General features: G+C 53.6%; 5 protein-coding genes across 5 annotated transcripts; 3 read left to right on the top strand and 2 right to left on the bottom strand.

Annotated features, from left to right (window-relative positions):
• Positions 1-454: 454 nt before the first annotated feature.
• Positions 455-2,654, top strand: ssr2 (SWI/SNF and RSC complexes subunit ssr2; the record flags this gene model as incomplete). Its single annotated transcript, XM_032027038.1, has 3 exons — positions 455-569; positions 636-1,192; positions 1,260-2,654. 3 exons carry the CDS (start codon positions 455-457, stop codon positions 2,652-2,654), a joined length of 2,067 nt encoding a protein of 688 aa, XP_031876555.1.
• A 2,006-nt stretch (positions 2,655-4,660) lies between these two features.
• Positions 4,661-6,928, top strand: CGGC5_v003763 (Carnitine O-acetyltransferase; the record flags this gene model as incomplete). Its single annotated transcript, XM_032027037.1, has 4 exons — positions 4,661-4,741; positions 4,932-4,986; positions 5,087-6,749; positions 6,802-6,928. The coding sequence occupies 4 exons, from the start codon at positions 4,661-4,663 to the stop codon at positions 6,926-6,928; spliced, it is 1,926 nt and encodes a 641-aa protein (XP_031876543.1).
• Positions 6,929-7,435: 507 nt separating this feature from the next.
• Positions 7,436-9,375, bottom strand: SRV2 (Adenylyl cyclase-associated protein; the record flags this gene model as incomplete). Its single annotated transcript, XM_032027036.2, has 5 exons — positions 7,436-7,879; positions 7,942-8,452; positions 8,520-8,842; positions 8,910-9,183; positions 9,332-9,375. 5 exons carry the CDS (start codon positions 9,373-9,375, stop codon positions 7,436-7,438), a joined length of 1,596 nt encoding a protein of 531 aa, XP_031876542.2.
• A 1,432-nt stretch (positions 9,376-10,807) lies between these two features.
• On the top strand, positions 10,808-12,124 carry CGGC5_v003761 (Uncharacterized protein; the record flags this gene model as incomplete). Its single annotated transcript, XM_032027035.1, has 2 exons — positions 10,808-10,913; positions 10,983-12,124. 2 exons carry the CDS (start codon positions 10,808-10,810, stop codon positions 12,122-12,124), a joined length of 1,248 nt encoding a protein of 415 aa, XP_031876541.1.
• Positions 12,125-12,361: 237 nt separating this feature from the next.
• Positions 12,362-15,215, bottom strand: mcm3 (DNA replication licensing factor mcm3; the record flags this gene model as incomplete). The annotated part of the gene is made up of 5 exons (XM_066151180.1): positions 12,362-12,395; positions 12,461-12,732; positions 12,816-12,904; positions 13,032-15,062; positions 15,143-15,215. 5 exons carry the CDS (start codon positions 15,213-15,215, stop codon positions 12,362-12,364), a joined length of 2,499 nt encoding a protein of 832 aa, XP_066009469.1.
• Positions 15,216-16,495: the final 1,280 nt, after the last annotated feature.

Raw genomic sequence — 16,495 nt, 5'->3', positions numbered from 1 at the left:
ACATAGATGCAACTGTGGTGTTTTAGGTTACCTAAGCTAAGGTGGTCCCCAGAGTAGGTCGCCACCTAACAGTGGAGGAATGCCCAGAGCTGGCAGCGCCAGGCTTACCTTACCTACTACTGTCTGTTGCAAGTACCTACCTACCTAAGGCACCTTAAACAATACCTACACTGTATTATCCTCCAGCATCTCGCGCCAAAATTTCTCCAGGCCCAGACGCGACTACTCCATAACCACCACATCTCGTTACTCAACATCAACACCACGCGCTGCTAGAGGGGTAAAACCTGTGGGCTGCATCATCAAACAACCAAAGTCGCCAGTCGCATGCCACAGATTGATCCAATCGACTGTCTCTGACTCCGATTTGCGCGTCGCGCCATTGCATTTACTCGCGACTTCCAGGCAGCCTTGATGTCCGTTGCCTCCTGAGGTCCCTTCGCCCAAAGTTATCATGGAGGACCAGACTACCTACGGCTTATCTAGTGCTGCCTCCCCCGGCAGTAACCCAATTCTTTCTCAGCCGCCGTTGCAGCCTGCTGCAACTACATCTGGAGATGGCGCCGAAGGTACATGTTCCCGTCTGACTCTTCCGTTGTCGACGCAGCCCCAACTAAATCAACCTCACTGAGCAGACGTCCAGATGACCGAGGGCCCTATCGCGGAACCCAACATCAAGCAAGATAGCGCGACGCCTGCACCCGGCGTGACTTCCGACAACCCTCTCGATGCCCCCGATGGCCCAGCGCCCGAGGCTACCCAAGACGAGGACATGGCAGGTGCACGTGATGAGGTCAAGGACGGCCAATCGAAAGAGGGGGATGATGTCGGAGCTGGAACCGATGTGGATGGGCAGGACTCCAAGACCAAGGAGACGCTGGAAAATGCGGCTCGGGAGCACCTCATCTCTCAGACACACGCCATCGTCCTGCCAAGCTACAGCACCTGGTTCGACATGAACACCATTAACGACATCGAGCGCAAGGCCATGTCTGAATTCTTCAATAGCCGCAACCGCAGCAAAACCCCGGCCGTTTACAAGGACTACCGCGACTTCATGATCAACACGTACCGTTTGAACCCGGTTGAATACCTTACTGTCACAGCTTGCCGACGCAATCTGGCCGGAGATGTCTGCGCCATTATGCGGGTGCACTCTTTTCTTGAGCAGTGGGGCTTGATCAACTATCAGGTAACTTTCTTTTGGTTTCCATCTTTATGGGTGTATGCTGCCATGATCAGGGTTAACAGTGAACCAGGTTGATGCCGAGCAAAGACCATCGCATGTTGGCCCGCCATTCACCGGCCACTTCAAGATCATCTGTGACACGCCCCGTGGTCTTCAGCCGTGGCAGCCGTCTTCTGATGCAGTTGTGTCGGCTGGAAAGCCTAGCGCGGACACAGAGAAGAAAGCGTCGGCGACGTCTGGTCCCAAGACCGACGTCAACCTCGAGGTTAGCCGTAACATATACGAGGCAAGCGCCAAGGGCGCAAAGCTCAACAAGACGGAGCCTAAGACCAATGGAGAAGCACCAATTACCAATGGCATCTCAGGTGTCGAGGAGGCAACGAAGACGCCTATTGTTAAGGTCAACTGCCATACCTGCGGTATTGATTGCACCAGACTATACTATCACAGCTCTCAAACCGATCCCAACTCCAAGACCAAGTACGACGTCTGCCCAAGCTGCTATCTTGAGGGCCATCTGCCTGGCAACCAGACCAGTGCTCAATTCACAAGGATGGAGAACCCTACTTACACAACCGTTCTTGACCGAGATGCGCCTTGGAGCGATGCAGAAATCCTACGACTCCTGGAAGGTATCGAGAGGATGGATGACGACTGGAATGAGATTGCGGACCACGTTGGCACTCGCACTCGTGAGGAGTGCGTCTTACAGTTTTTGTCCCTAGACATAGAGGGCAAGTACGCAGACGACCTTGCTGTTAACGCACCTACGGGTCTTGCCATGCTTGGAACACAGGGTGGCCACCTTCCTTTCAGCCAGGCGGATAACCCTGTCATGTCTGTGGTTGGGTTCCTCGCGGGTCTCGCAGATCCTGCGAGCACGGCTGCTGCTGCCAACAAGTCGGCCGAGGAGCTCACGCGGAAGCTGCGCAGGCGTCTGGAGGGAGACGACTCAGGCGAGCAGGCGACTACTAACGGCAAGGGCAAGGACAAAGATGGCGACTCGATGGAGATTGACGTGACCACAACCACGACCACCACTACAACCACAACGACTCTGGCAACGATCCCGATGGCCACGATGGGTGCCCGGGCTGCTGGTCTGGTGTCACATGAGGAGCGCGAGATGACGCGACTTGTTTCAGCGGCGGCCAACCTCACACTTCAAAAACTTGAACTGAAGTTGAAGTACTTCAACGAGATGGAGGCCATCTTGCAGGCGGAACGAAGAGAGCTTGAGCGAGGCCGCCAACAACTATTTTTGGACCGCCTTGCATTCAAGCGTCGTGTTCGCGAAGTGCAGAACTCCCTGAAGACAGCAGTTGAGGCGGGTGGGGATCAGGGCCTCAAATTGGCTCAGGACGCCATGACGGACGGCGCGAGTCTTACGTTCCAAGCTGTTCCTGGATCCAGTGCAGTACAGCCATTGAGCAGCGAGGGCCAGATCAAGAGCTTCGAGGCTTGAGTGATCGCCACCGATTGGGTAGCCGAGAGCAACTGAGAAGTCATTAAAAATGATGGAAGCGAGTGACGGCGGCGACGGAGGGTTGATGTTTCCGTGTTCTTTCTTTTTCTATTCCGAAGGGTTTGGGTTGGCGACGAATAAGGTAGGAAATGGAACGAATAATTGCGGGGGGTGATTTGACATCGTTTTGGTATTCCAGGGCAGGCGTCCAAGGGATTCCGAAGGCTCGGCGACGCATTGTCTCCTGGTGCAAGTACGTGTATTAGATACATAAAGCCATTTACCTATCTGTATGATCTCTTGTTGATAAGCGGACGCTCAAGGCTCGCAAAAGTCGGCTTTGTGCAGCGCCTCGGGGGTGTATTAGTAGCATCAAGGTCTAGGCTTACGAGATGGGTTGGGAGGGAGTCGAAGATCCCCGTGCTCCGAAACTACGAAAGGAATTCTGGTCCGTTCGTCCAGGACATCCGTTAGCCCAGTCCGGAACAGTCCGGTGTCTTGTTCATCCGTTCTTTGTGCCATGAGTAGCTCCATGTGACAGAATCCTCTGTGCCTGTCGCCTGCTAGACCTGCGTGCTACGATAGGGAAACACATGACTGAGAGGAAAGAAGACGACGAGGGAGATGGAAGCAATGCCTGAGTCTGCCCGCATTACACTGCTGCCAGGGCCGGCGCGAAGCGCGGGTCGCCGTTTGGCCTGGTCCCGCATCCGGGCATACCTACGCGAACCCCGAGCCTACTGTGTAGGTTGGATAAGGCTCTCAAACGCGTCAAGAAAAGCAGCATCCAACTCGATCGTGGAGTCGCCTGACTGTAGTACAAGTGGGGATCTAGGCCAAGACACACTGTGCACTTCACTGGGGAGCTCAGCCGGGGCACGTACCTACCCAGCGGACTTCCAAACCTCTAATACCTAGGAACACTACTGCGTATGTACCTTAGGTAAGGTGGGTGGGTGCCGCAGTGGAGGGAGAAGAGTACCTACGTACGGGGTAAGGTAGGCAGTGATGGATGTGTGCAGGACCCCCTGTTTTGCCTCGGCTCAAAGGCTCTAAGGCTTTTAATCAGCCACGGTTGCCGGCTGCACCGCACAGCGCCGAGGGACACCAACGAGCAATCAGGGTGCAGGTTCCCCATTCCCCCAGTTCCTGCTCCGCCGAGCGGTCACTTTCGATGAACCGGGGTTGGACACGGGGAGGGCAGGTTTGTTCCGTACGTACCCCATCGTACTTCCCCGTCCCTGAGGTATTTGGTTATCCGCAGGTCAAGGCAAATTGACCTTCGCTCAGGAGGGAAGAGAAGGGGCGGAAGATGAGAAATGATATTGATCAAAGCCCAGCGCCAGCACCATCTCCGAGTCCAAGCCAGAATCAAGTCCGGCATCACATCACAAAAGCGCACCCAGCCCTCGTAGAACAGCGTGACTTGGTTCTTCTCCAATCGATGCTCCCCATGCCCTCGTCCTGATCTTTATTGCCTTCCATCTTGTCGGCGCATTCTCCCTAGCCACCTTATTACTTTCCGTACCTACCTCAGCTAAACGTGCCGCGCTACACCACACTACAGCTGCCGCAGCTACGCTGTCGCACTCATCCTGTCCATCGACTGGATCAATTCCACCTTCGTCTACGCGTCCTCCATCATCCCGAGGCATCTTTTCCCAGTTACCACTCCCGTTACCGTTACCGCTGCCGCTGCCGCCGCTGCTGCACCTCCCTCCCTCCCTCCCTCCCTCACGAGGCCAGTCCCCCGCCTCCGATTCTTACCTACCTCTCTCACGCACATACGCCACATCCCTGCCCCGGTTGATTAAGGCCCGCGTGGGTGCTGGGTTGCTGGGTTTTGGCTTGTGACAAGCAGCCACTCTGTCGACGGCTAGGATCCGCTCCGATCCATAACGACTGACTTGCTGCTCGACTGCCGCGGATCTCTGCGGCTACGTGTGCCAACTATTTTAATACCACTTCCACACGCACCAGTCACTGCACCTAAGCAAAAATTGGTCATGTCGGCCATCCTGCGAGCTCTGGAGGCTAGGTCTGCCACCGCAAGATCCAATATACGACTGCAAAGGTTCAATCGTCCGGTGAGTTGGACAACCCACCCCGTGGAATACTTCAGACGCTCGCTTTCCACCTACCTCCTCCCGCTCACCGCGCCCATCGCGTCCCCCACTCCGCCCACTTGTGTGTTCCGTTACAGTCGCCCGTACTTCCCTTCTTCTTTCTTCTCCAACTCGACCGTACATTTTCTAACCGGTCTTCTTTCTATTCCAGACCATCGCAGTCATGGCGCCAGCAGCGAAGCGGAACAACAGTTCGCTGCCTTCTGGTAAGTCCTGCTGCGTCCCTGCGCCAGTCGATTCTGAATGCGCTCAGTCATAGCCACGGCGCATCTCATACCACTATGCTAACGGCATCGCCAAACCCAGGCTACGTCGAGGACAAGTCCAAAGGACCGATGCTGAGATTCCAGGATTCCCTGCCTCGGCTGCCCGTACCCTCCTTGGAGGAGACTGCTGCCCGTTACGTCAAGACCCTGCACCCTCTCCTTTCAGAGTCCGAATTCGCCGCCAGCAAAAAGGCAGTCGAGGAGTTTGTCAAGCCCGGTGGCATTGGCAGCAAGTTACAAGAAAAGCTACTTGCGCGCAGAGAGGATTCTGCTCACAGAAACTGGCTGTACGAGTGGTGGAACGATGCCGCGTACCTGAGCTACCGCGACCCTGTCGTCCCCTACGTCAGCTATTTCTATTCCCATCGCGACGACCGTCGGAGGAGGAATCCTGCCAAGAGAGCAGCAGCCATCACCTCTGCTGTACTTGAATTCAAGAAGGAGGTTGATGATGGCACTCTGGAGCCTGAGTACATGAAGAAGCTCCCGATCTGCATGGACAGCTACAAGTGGATGTTCAACACCAGCCGTGTCGCTGCAAAGCCTGCCGACTATCCTGTCAAGTTCTCGCACAAAGAGCATAAGCACATCATCGCCATTCGTAAGAACCAATTTTTCAAGATTCTCCACGAGGTCGACGGCAAGCAGCTTAATGCCTCGGAGCTGGAACAACAGTTTAGCAAGGTTTACGAGCTAGCCCAACGAGTGCCTGCTGTTGGTGCCCTCACCAGCGAGAACCGGGACGTTTGGGCGGACGCACGCGAAATCCTGCTGAAAGCCAGCCCGAAGAACTCTGCCGCATTGGAGACCATTGAGGCTTCTTCCTTCGTTGTTTGTCTCGACGATGCTGCTCCTGTGACCCTTGAGGAGCGCGCGCATCAGTATTGGCACGGTGACGGCGCAAACCGTTGGTATGACAAGCCTTGTCAGTTCATCGTCAACGACAATGCCACCTCGGGCTTCATGGGAGAACACTCCATGATGGACGGAACCCCGACTCACCGCCTCAACGACTTCATCAACGACCTCATTTTCAACAACAAGATTGATCTCTCTGACCCTTCCATCCGCTCCAACTTGCCGGAACCTCAGGTTGTCAAGTTCGATGTGACGAAGGAGGTCCAGGCGGAGATCGACCGCGCGACTAAGGACTTCCATGATGTAATTGGCCAACACGAGCTGGCTGTCCAGGCGTATCAAGGCTATGGCAAGGGTCTTATCAAGAAATTCAAGTGCTCGCCCGACGCCTATGTTCAGATGATTATACAACTGGCTTACCACAAGATGTACGGCAAGAATCGGCCCACCTACGAGTCGGCTGCTACCCGCCGCTTCCAGCAAGGCCGGACGGAGACATGCCGGACTGTTTCGGATGCATCGGTTACATGGTGCAGTGCCATGGCGGATCCCAATATCGAGGATAAGGATAAGGTCGACCTGTTCCGCCAGGCTATCGATGCCCACCTCGAGTACATCACAGCGGCCTCGGATGGCAAGGGTGTTGACAGGCATCTTTTCGGGCTCAAGAAGCTTCTCGAGCCCGGCCAAGAGATACCGGCTATTTACCAAGATCCTGCGTTCTCGTATTCTGCTTCTTGGTATCTCTCAACCTCGCAGCTGAGCTCCGAATTTTTCAACGGATATGGATGGAGCCAGGTTATTGATGCTGGCTTTGGTATCGCCTACATGATCAACGAAAACAGGTATGCCTCCATGAATACGTCACCAGTGTCGTTTATAATCTGACACATTTAGCATCAACTTCAACGTTGTGTCCAAGGGTCTCGGCAGCCAGCGGATGAGCTTCTTCCTAAATGAAGCCGCTGGCGACATGCGCGATCTGCTCATGCCGACAATAAAGCCCGCAAAGGCTAAGCTATAGAATCGGCGCAAGCGGAACCAGGTTGTTATCAGAATAGACGCGGTCAATACTTCTTGTACAAGCTCGTATTTGTGAGTGCGCCTGGTCGAGGCGGCCGGATGTGGTTTTTAGCATCTATACAGTAGAAGCGTGTCAATTATAGACGGACCAGGTTTGTCAACCAATTTGACGATCAATTTGACCTGTTTCAATACGTATCGCTCGAGTAATTGTGCGCTATCCTTCAAAACAAGTTGCCAACGTAAGTATTGTATTTGCTTCCGAAATTTTCTCGAGCTCGAATCCTTCTGTAGACAGGATGGGGATGGGGCACGAGTGAAAGCGCTCGGATAAGCACGCTGAGTCGCAAGAGAAATTGAAGGGGGCCAAAACCAGAAGTCGCAGGTTGGGTTCTTGTAGGTACAAACGGATGTTGACTTGCGGTGTAAAAATGAGCAAACCGCCGCCATGCTGACGCCCACGATGCCGCTCAATTCTTTTGTGATTTGATATCGAAAGAATGTCGGACTAGCCAGAGTGAGATACAATCTCGTTGACCAAATCACCCTTACTCTCGTCAAAGTAAGAGCAAATCTGGGACGGCAAAGGCACCTCCTTGTAGTCCTCGTCTTCCCCTGAGATAACGTTAAGGTTGATGCCGGAGGACTTGCTCGAGTAAATCTTGGTTCCCGTGCTCTCCTTGCTGAAATAAATCTGGGCACCGTCGATCGAGTCCATCAAGACGGCCGGCACAGCACCGAGCACTTGCAACGCAAAGTTTTGGGACTTGATAACATCCACTGTGGATATCAGAGACTCCACGATAAGGGACAGACGCGTTGAATTCTCAATGGTGACCGCATTGGCCTTGCCCTTTACAATGATGGTGGTATTGTTGCACCTGCTGACGAGAATTGAGTGAGAGATGGAGGCTTCGATCTCGATCGGATGGGCTTCCTTTTCGAAATTCTCCTATCCAAATAAGTCAGCCGCTGTTGCACTTTCGGCGCGTAAAATTATTGTATCAGGCCTACAATAGTCCACTTGTTGCCCTCGAGCACCTTCTTGGGTGGCTTTTTAACGCGCATGCTCTCCGGCTTCGGCTTTCTCTGAGGGGCTGGGCTCTTGCCGCGCGCTGAACCATCATGATCAGGCACTGTAGAACTGGCACGAAGAGAGGGGTTCTTATGCGTCATCTCCGACCTGTCAACCTTGCGCAGACCTTTGGTCACGGCCTCGCCCTTGTTCAGCTCGGAGAAGACTGCACCCAGCCCACCTTTTCCGCCAGTTTCTTCCTTAATCTCAAGAACTGGAGGAGGGCCGGGTGGCGGTGGCGGCGGCGGCAAAGCGCCTGCGGGAGGCGGTGGGGGAGGAGCGGCGGCGGCGACGGCCGTAGCAGACGCCGTAAGAGACTTGGCAACCTCCTGGGCCGGCTGGCCCTTCGGATTCCACGGGATACCGTTGGGAAAGTGCTGCTTGACGTAATCGGCCAGATCGCGGAAAACCTGGTAGAAAGCGTTAACCCACTCCACCTGCTGGGCGTCCCTGTGAGCTGCCAGTCAGCATAGACAAACACACCGGGTAAAAGCCATCAACCCAAGAGACAGCTTACTTGTCCTTTTGCTCCTTCAATACCCTGTTACCAAAGAATTGTGCAGAACCCAAAGAATCGTCAACGTGCTTGTAAGGACGATTGTCGACGGTGACCCATGCGAGGACCATAGATCCTTCAGCTACAGCGCTGAGCTGCACGAAGACGGGAGAACCTCGGTTAGATTCTTTGATGTTGCTGACGGCAACGAGAGCCTCGTTGATGGGCTTGAGCAAGTCCTGGTACACGGCCATCTCGGCGCCGTTCAAATCGGGCTTCTTGGCCTTGGTGGTGATGAGCAAGAAGTGACGCTGAGCTTGGAAACCCTGCAAAACCTTGGCGGCCTATATTGCGAACACTGTATCAGCATCACCTGTAATTTTCGCTTGATGTATCTTGTGCCGGACGGACCTGATCGGCAATGAGACCACCCAGCTGCTTGCTGATTTTGACATATTTTTCGACGGTTGTGGCTAACAACTGATCAAACTCTTCGATGGACTCGGGAACGGGTTCGGGGGGGGCTTGGGGAGCGGCGGCAGCTTGCGGCGGAGGCGGCGCAGGCAAAGAAGCATTGGAGGCCGACGGCGGCGTGGCAACGGATTGGTTCAGCGAGGGGACAGCTTGAGGGAGTTCGATGGTAGAAGAGGCGATATCTTCGAGTCTGGCAGTGGCAGCTTCGAGCCTATTTCCAAAGTTAGGAGCTTCTACAGCACTGTCCAGGTAACGTCGGTCAAAGGCAGGGGCGAGCGCTTAGCAGAAGTGATCGAATCTGCCGCATCATGGTTGATGGCAAAATTGATTTGCGCAGAACGTGGGTGATAGACGCGTACCGCTTGATGAGGGTCGTAAGGTTGTGCATATTGTTCGTTGCCATGTTAGTCCAAAGTGAAGCCGGGGCTTCTCGTAAGGCAAGTAGAAAGTGCAGGGGAAGTTAGGTCGGGAAAAGCACAAAGGTGGATGACGGGCAGGAGAGATGGTGTGACTTCAGGAGTCGGGAGATGGAGCTCTCAATTGGCGGGGTGTTCCAGTAACAACAATAGCGACAGGAACAGCGATGGCAGGACAAGTCTGCGGTGCTTGATGCTTCGCAGTGCAACACGACTTGGGTTTGCAGGGCAGGGAGCTCGAGTCGGGTCGAAAGGTGGGAAGAGAGACCACAAAGTATTGTAAGGAGGTTTCAGGAGATGGGGGCCTGCTAGGATGGGGATAAATGCGTGCGCGCTGGGGCGAAGCAACGGCAATGGAATTGAGCGCACTGGAAGCTGGTGGTCGACGGAGAAAAGCGGCGCAGGGTGCAAATGGTGAACGAGGTGTTTTGGAAGGGTATTATCGCAAGCATCCAATATCATGCCCAAGACGGTGTTGTGTACAGAAGCAACACGTACCCTGGCTGGAGGCAAGTCAGGAAGTACCTAGAGCTCGAGTGGACCTTACGTGCCTAGGCAGCTACATTAGGTATGCATGGGTAAGGTACCTTACATCATCTCACAGTATCCGAGGTGTACCTAAGGTAGCTGCCCATTTTCTAACTGGATACGTGAGAAGAATGCTGCCCTCTTTTAAAGCTAGCTACCTACCTACCTCGCTTAAGGCAGTCAGTCAGGGAGTGCTAGCCACAGGCACTCGTTCGAAAGCCAAGAGCACCAGAGCCAGAGTATCTCCGTCTCTTCTATCCCATTTCTAGACCCATGGCCAAAGCGTGAATTCGAGTGAAATCGTTGCTCAATTGCCAAGCCATTCTTTACCTTGGTTGCCTGTGAAGTATCGCCCTGCCGAAAACGGAGTACATAGGTACACCTCAAAAACTTCACTACAGGCCTACCCCGTCTATAACGATGCCTGACATTGCGTCTAGATAATGGCACCACCAGTACCTCAATGATTAGGGCAGTTAATACATGCATCCATAGATGTAACAACCGGAATCAAACCATCTCGGAAGCTCGAAAGTGCCTTTATCGTGGTGTCAAGAACCTACCAGAGCTGAACATCAAGGCTTACCGATCTTGAACTGATTTTGTCTCATATTCCGACTCAGGCTCAAGCCCTATCTGCAGCTTGCGATTCACATGCAGTACTTATCTTGCCTCAACTGCGCTCCTTACCTTACGTGCAGAAATCTCCATACGCTCACAGGCCACGTTGGTGTCAATTCCAATTCTTTCCACCCTCGAATCCGCCAGATCAGGTACTCTGGCGATAGCGCCTTTCTTCTGGGTATAACCGAGTCTGAAAGCTCCATCTCAACCACGAGGTAGCCCGGGAAAAAGACTCCCAACCACCCTTCGCCAACAACAACGGCCACCATGGCCGACGAAAACACACAGAATGGCCATGAGCGCCGTCTTACCGAGAAGGAGGTCGCTGCCTTATCTCCAATCGACTTCGTGACCCTGGGCATGTTTATCATAGGTAAGTCCCATTGCCCACAGCTTCTCCAAATCCAACAAAAAAGGCCGAAACTAACACCTGAGCTGATAGATGAGATCCATTTCTTACCACCCACGCCGCCAGTTCAGGACATCCTCGGCGGCGCTGGATCTTACGGCGCCCTCGGAGCCCGCCTCTTCTCGCCGCCCCCTGACGCCTCGTCCGTCGGCTGGATCGTCGATCAAGGTTCCGACTTTCCACAGTCACTAACTAACATCATCAATACTTGGGAGACATCTGTAGTGTTTCGCGAGGACCCTGACCGTCTTACAACGCGCGGCTGGAACGGCTACGAGACAGCTGAGAGGCGTGCATTCAAATATACCACCCCCAAGAAACGCCTCACCGCCCAAGATTTGACCCCTCACCTGCTACTCTCCAAATCTTTCCACCTCATCTGTTCTCCGATGAGATGCAAGGATCTAGTAGGCGAAATTATATCAGCTCGCAAGCGCGTGTGCCCGTCTGACCTGTATACAAAACCTATCTTTATCTGGGAACCCGTGCCTGACCTCTGCACCCCTGATGAGCTACTGAACTGCACAAACACTCTGCCGCTGGTTGATGTTTGCAGCCCAAACCATTCAGAGTTGGCAGGCTTCATGGGTGATGACGGCCTGGATCCCGAGACTGGTGCCATCTCAAAATCAGCCGTTGAGAGATCATGTGAGCAGCTTCTGGCTAGCATGCCTCTTCAGTCCTTCACCCTTGTTGTACGCGCAGGCGACAAGGGCTGCTATGTCGCACGAAATGGCGGCCGTAAGCGTCAACCTGCTACACGTGACGGCGCGGGTACAAAGCGCCGCAAGAAGGACTATTCAAGGGGGGGTCTCCGGCCAGATACCGATATGGAGGCTTTGTTCGCCGGCCTGCTGCAAGACGACGAAGGAGTCGTTGTAAGAGAAGAAATCGAGGTTGACGCGGGCACGGAGACATGGATCCCAGCCGTCCACCAGGACCCCACCAAAGTAGTAGATCCAACCGGTGGAGGCAATACCTTCCTGGGCGGTCTTGCTGTCGCACTTGCGAGGGGTAAAAGTGTCGAAGAGGCCGCAATATGGGGTAGCGTGGCAGCCAGTTTTGCCATTGAACAAGTCGGCGTGCCAACCCTGGGCGAAGATGCCGACAGCAAGGAAACGTGGAACGGCGTTCGAGTACGAGATCGACTTGCCGACTTTCAATCTAGGTTGTGAGTAGCACAGCGCAGCAGGGACATAGACCAGATTAGACAGCCAGTTTCTATACCAAGAAGTAGAAACATTGCAGAAACAACCAAGGAGGTTTCTCGTCTTGTTCATTCACATCAAAATTCAAGTATGTATATGGTCTGTCTCCACGTGTCCAGACTTTGGTGTTTGTCTCCTGACTGCTCTAGTCCCAACGCCAGCCTTCGATTACAATCAACTTTACTTCCCCGATTCCATATCACATTAAATCTTGTACACGAGTTCGCCATCGGTATACCTGTGGTTCGATCAGCGTGGTTAGCGAATGAACGAGAATGAGCAGAGATGTTGGGAATGGCATACATGATCTGGTTGGCTTCGTCCATTTTCTTGAGGGCCTTCACACCCTCTTGCTTGCTGAAGGCACCGCCACTACCACGCCGCAACTTGCTGTTGACGGCGTTTACAACTGCGTCTACATTGGCAGAGTCATCTTCGAACAATGCTGAGTTGAGGAGCTGGCCGAGAGTTGTTCTGAAGGTTGCCAGCCGCGAAGCACTGATGGGCTCGTCCGCGATGGCAAGACCGGCCGTCCCTGAAGCAAGCTCATCTTCATCTTCTTCCTCCTCTTCGGACTGTGACGGCAGCTGTGACACCGGTACAGATGATGCAAACGATGTTTGTGTGTGTGAGGTCGCGCTCGAGGCAGCAGCCCGACCAGAACGACGCGACCTTCTTGGGGTAGCATCGTAAATGTCTTCCAACGCTTCCCGAGCTGGCGGCTCCTCGTCGCTATCATGTTGATCACTGATTGTGCCATTAGCATTGGTGCCCGGTGTTTGCGTGCTACCATTCACCCGAAGACGAGCAACTCCCCTGGTCGACCGCGCTGAGCGTGCCGCCGGTGTACGAGTTGTTGTGCTTCTGTATTTACCATCCTCGTTGTCGTCATCATCGGAGCTCTCCTCGCTAGAGGAAGCGAATTCAGTTGTCTGAGTCTTCCGTCGCTTCTTTCTTGACTCGTCTTCGACGACTTCCTTGAACATTGCGAAGCGGAGGATGGCTTCCGCGGCGAGGGCATCACGTTCGGTAACGATTTGCGAAAGACGGGACTTAGCATGGGCAGTGGCCAGACGAATTAATGTCTCCAGGGTACGGACAGTCAATGGGCTAGTCCGTCGTTGGTTGCCTTCCATTTCGTCATTTCGCAACCCGACGTAGATGTCTGCGATGCGATCCGATGCTTCTTGGGTCAGTTTGGGCTGCACCCTCTTGGCGTACTGTATGTACTTCTTCATGAAAGGAATACTAAGCACCTCAGGCTTCTTGTTGGAGCCGCGTCCCGAGGTGTGAGTGACGCCAGCATGGAGCATGGCATCGTACTTTTCGAACACGTCCGTTAGGCGTTGCACATCAGAGTCGTTGCTCAGGGCGACTCCGAGGGACTGATTTCCGTTCTCACGCACCGGCGCACCTTCTTCGGTACCGGGCTGTCGGTAGCGGTGCATTCGCAAAACATGCTCCGAAACCTGCCTATCTCGCGTATCCTCAATGTCGTCAGTGACAACAAATAAGAGATCGAAACGCGACAAAAGGGAGTCAGGTAGCGCGATGTTCTTATGAGGATCCTTGTGGGTATCGTATTGGCCGAAAACAGGGTTGGCAGCTGCGACAACGCTACATCTGGCATTCAGGGATGTGTGAATACCAGCCTTGGCAATTGTGACAGTCTGTTGCTCCATGACCTCGTGGATAGCGACACGGTCAACGTCAGACATCTTGTCAAACTCATCGATGCACACTACCCCTCTGTCAGCCATAACCATGGCTCCCGCCTCAAGTCTCCTCTCTCCTGTTTCCTTGTCTGACGTAACGGCAGCAGTGAGACCGACGCCGGAAGAACCACGCCCAGTAGTGGCGATGGCAAGAGGCGCTGTATTCAAGACAAATCGAAGCAGTTGCGACTTGGCGGTTGAAGGATCTCCCACCATGAGAATATTGATGTCACCCCTCAAGTGGGTGCCGTTCTCGAGGTTCTTTTCAACACCGCCGAGGAGCATCAGCAGGATAGCCTTTTTGATGTGGTCATGTCCATAGATACTAGGCGCCAGGGACTGGGAGAGGAGTTGAAGAAGGTTCTTCTTCTTGGCGATCTTGTTGATATTGCGGATGTCGGTATCTGTGATCGTGTGTGTGGCGACCCCAGCTCCAGATTTCGAGGACAAGAGGACTATGTGGTTGGCGATGATGACGGTCTTGAACAGGGCGCTGTTATGGTTCGTATTTCTGTTTCCTAGCGTCCTGTAAACTCCCACGAGTTGGACGCGGTCGCCAGGCTTGACTAGATCAACCAAGTCGTCGTCAAGTATAACATCAACTCCTCTGGGCAGTTGACCAGCAGGAGCACGCTCTGGCATTTCTTGAATAGATACGGTCTGGTGATCTCTGTAAGTGCTGAAGCCGTACTCGGTAGTCAGGGGATTTCCCTCGTCATCCTCTTGGGGGTAGGCACTGGATGTTGTAACTCCATTTGTCATGGTCTGATCTTGGTATTCGCGGAAGTGGAAAACGTCCTTGTTTTCGTTGTAATGCACACTCTTCACAATCTTTGGTCGAATAAGCGAGCACCTGGTCACGATGCCTTCAAGCGAGACCATGCTGTTGAGATGCTGGGAGGAAAGGGTGCGAGGGTTGCAGGCATTCATACCAAAGCTGCCTGCCCATGCACAATAGTATGATTCGTCGTTGAGCTTCTCTGCATCGCCTGAGTCTGGCAACGTCTTAACGATCTGCTTCAGAGCATGGTTGAACGCAAGAGTGTAATCAAATGGCTGCTCGAGGACTCCTCCAGCGAGTTCGGGGTTGTGGGCGCGGAGTTGGTCAAGATTGACTACAAGCCTCCGTTTCTTTTTCTGCATCATCTGGATAATCGCCGACCTGTAACTGCGTCCTTGCGAATCGTTTTCTGATGAGACGCGGGTCAGTATATAGCAACGTTGGGATATCGTGCATTTACACGAGCAATCGAGGCAAGGGAGGGCGTACGAGGGTCGAGGAACTCTTGAGCCGCACGAACGCGATCCAAGGCGGCTGCATCCTGCAGCATGAACGAGTCCATCGTGAGTGAGGGCTCTGATAGCTTCGAAGTTCAGAGGTAGACAGGCCAACGATAACGTCGAGAATGAAGTAAGACGAGAGTGTGTTGGAAGAGCACGTCAGCGTCACTTTGTGGCGATACAAAGTCGCAGTGAAGAATTGCCGTGGTTTTGATGGGAGGAGGGGCGAGGCGGTAACGCTGCGCAGCAACGAGAGGCGGGTGCAGACCTGGGCGAAAAAAGGAGCATGTATGTGGTGGGTCGCAGCGCGTCTTGTCATACAGTGCAGCGCGTCTTGACAGGAGATTTCGTAGAGGGGCGCGGGGAAAGCGCGTTAATTGAATTCTTATGTAAGGCACGTGCCTTATTGCGGGCATGTAAAGTATTTCAGGTACTCAAGTGGACCCCTCGACTTAGGTAAGTACTGGGATGTGGTGATGTGGCTGAAGCGAGCCTTTCTGGGTTAATCAGGAAACAAAAGCTCAGGTTGCTCTTCATGATGACTGATCCTTCTGTGTCTGTTTATCCACGTCAGCTTGCCTTCTGGGCGTGCTACATCAACCCAAGCTCTAGCTGTGACAATGAAGAACGAAGCACATCGCCGAACGGAAAATGGCATGCCTGCAGTATCCGGCATGTTGAGCTGCCAAATGCTGGCCTTCCATTGCAGCCGTCTTGGGCCAGCCACCCTCCACACCTCTCCTTGGTATCAATACCGGTGCCGTTGGATCGGTCCAGACTGTTTCGCCAGATAGCTCCTGGCTAGTGTATGAAGTGATGTACGCTACCTCATAAAACCCAGCCGTTTGGAATACCCTGGCCAACACTCGCCCTCCTCCTACTTTACCGTTGTATCGCAGATGCGAAGCGGGGAGCTTCTTTGTCCAAGTAGTGTACATATCATGATCATAACCAAGTGCTTAGGCAAGTGCTGGTTTCCGAGCCTTCGGATAAGCATCCTCTTCACGCCACAAAAAAAAAAAAAAAAAAAAAAAAAAAGGTTGCTTGTCAGGCGCCGCTGCCGGTCGCTCAAAGCGGGAGGCTGTGGTAAGCCCCCATACTTATGAAATGCGAGGTGTCATTCATGGACTGCGCCGTATGTAGGTTTCTCTACAACGATCTGGGTAATAATGTTTCGGTCAACCGCTTCTTACCCCGGGCCACTAAGGTACCCTCGGCCTTGTCTGTGCGGCTCGTTGTCTATGTCAACATCCAACAACACCGCCGCCGCCTACAGCGATTAGGAAAGAGTGCAGCCGTTCAACAAGCTTCCCGATTATGTCCTTTGAGCCACATCCTTCCC

The sequence above is a fragment of the Colletotrichum fructicola genome (assembly GCF_000319635.2).
Source record: "Colletotrichum fructicola Nara gc5 chromosome Unknown KSG_Nara_v1_contig02, whole genome shotgun sequence".
In the NCBI taxonomy this organism is placed as follows: Eukaryota; Fungi; Ascomycota; class Sordariomycetes; order Glomerellales; family Glomerellaceae; genus Colletotrichum; species Colletotrichum fructicola.
The sequence above is the reverse complement of the archived record's forward strand: the minus strand, read 5'-3'. Positions and strand labels throughout refer to the sequence as shown.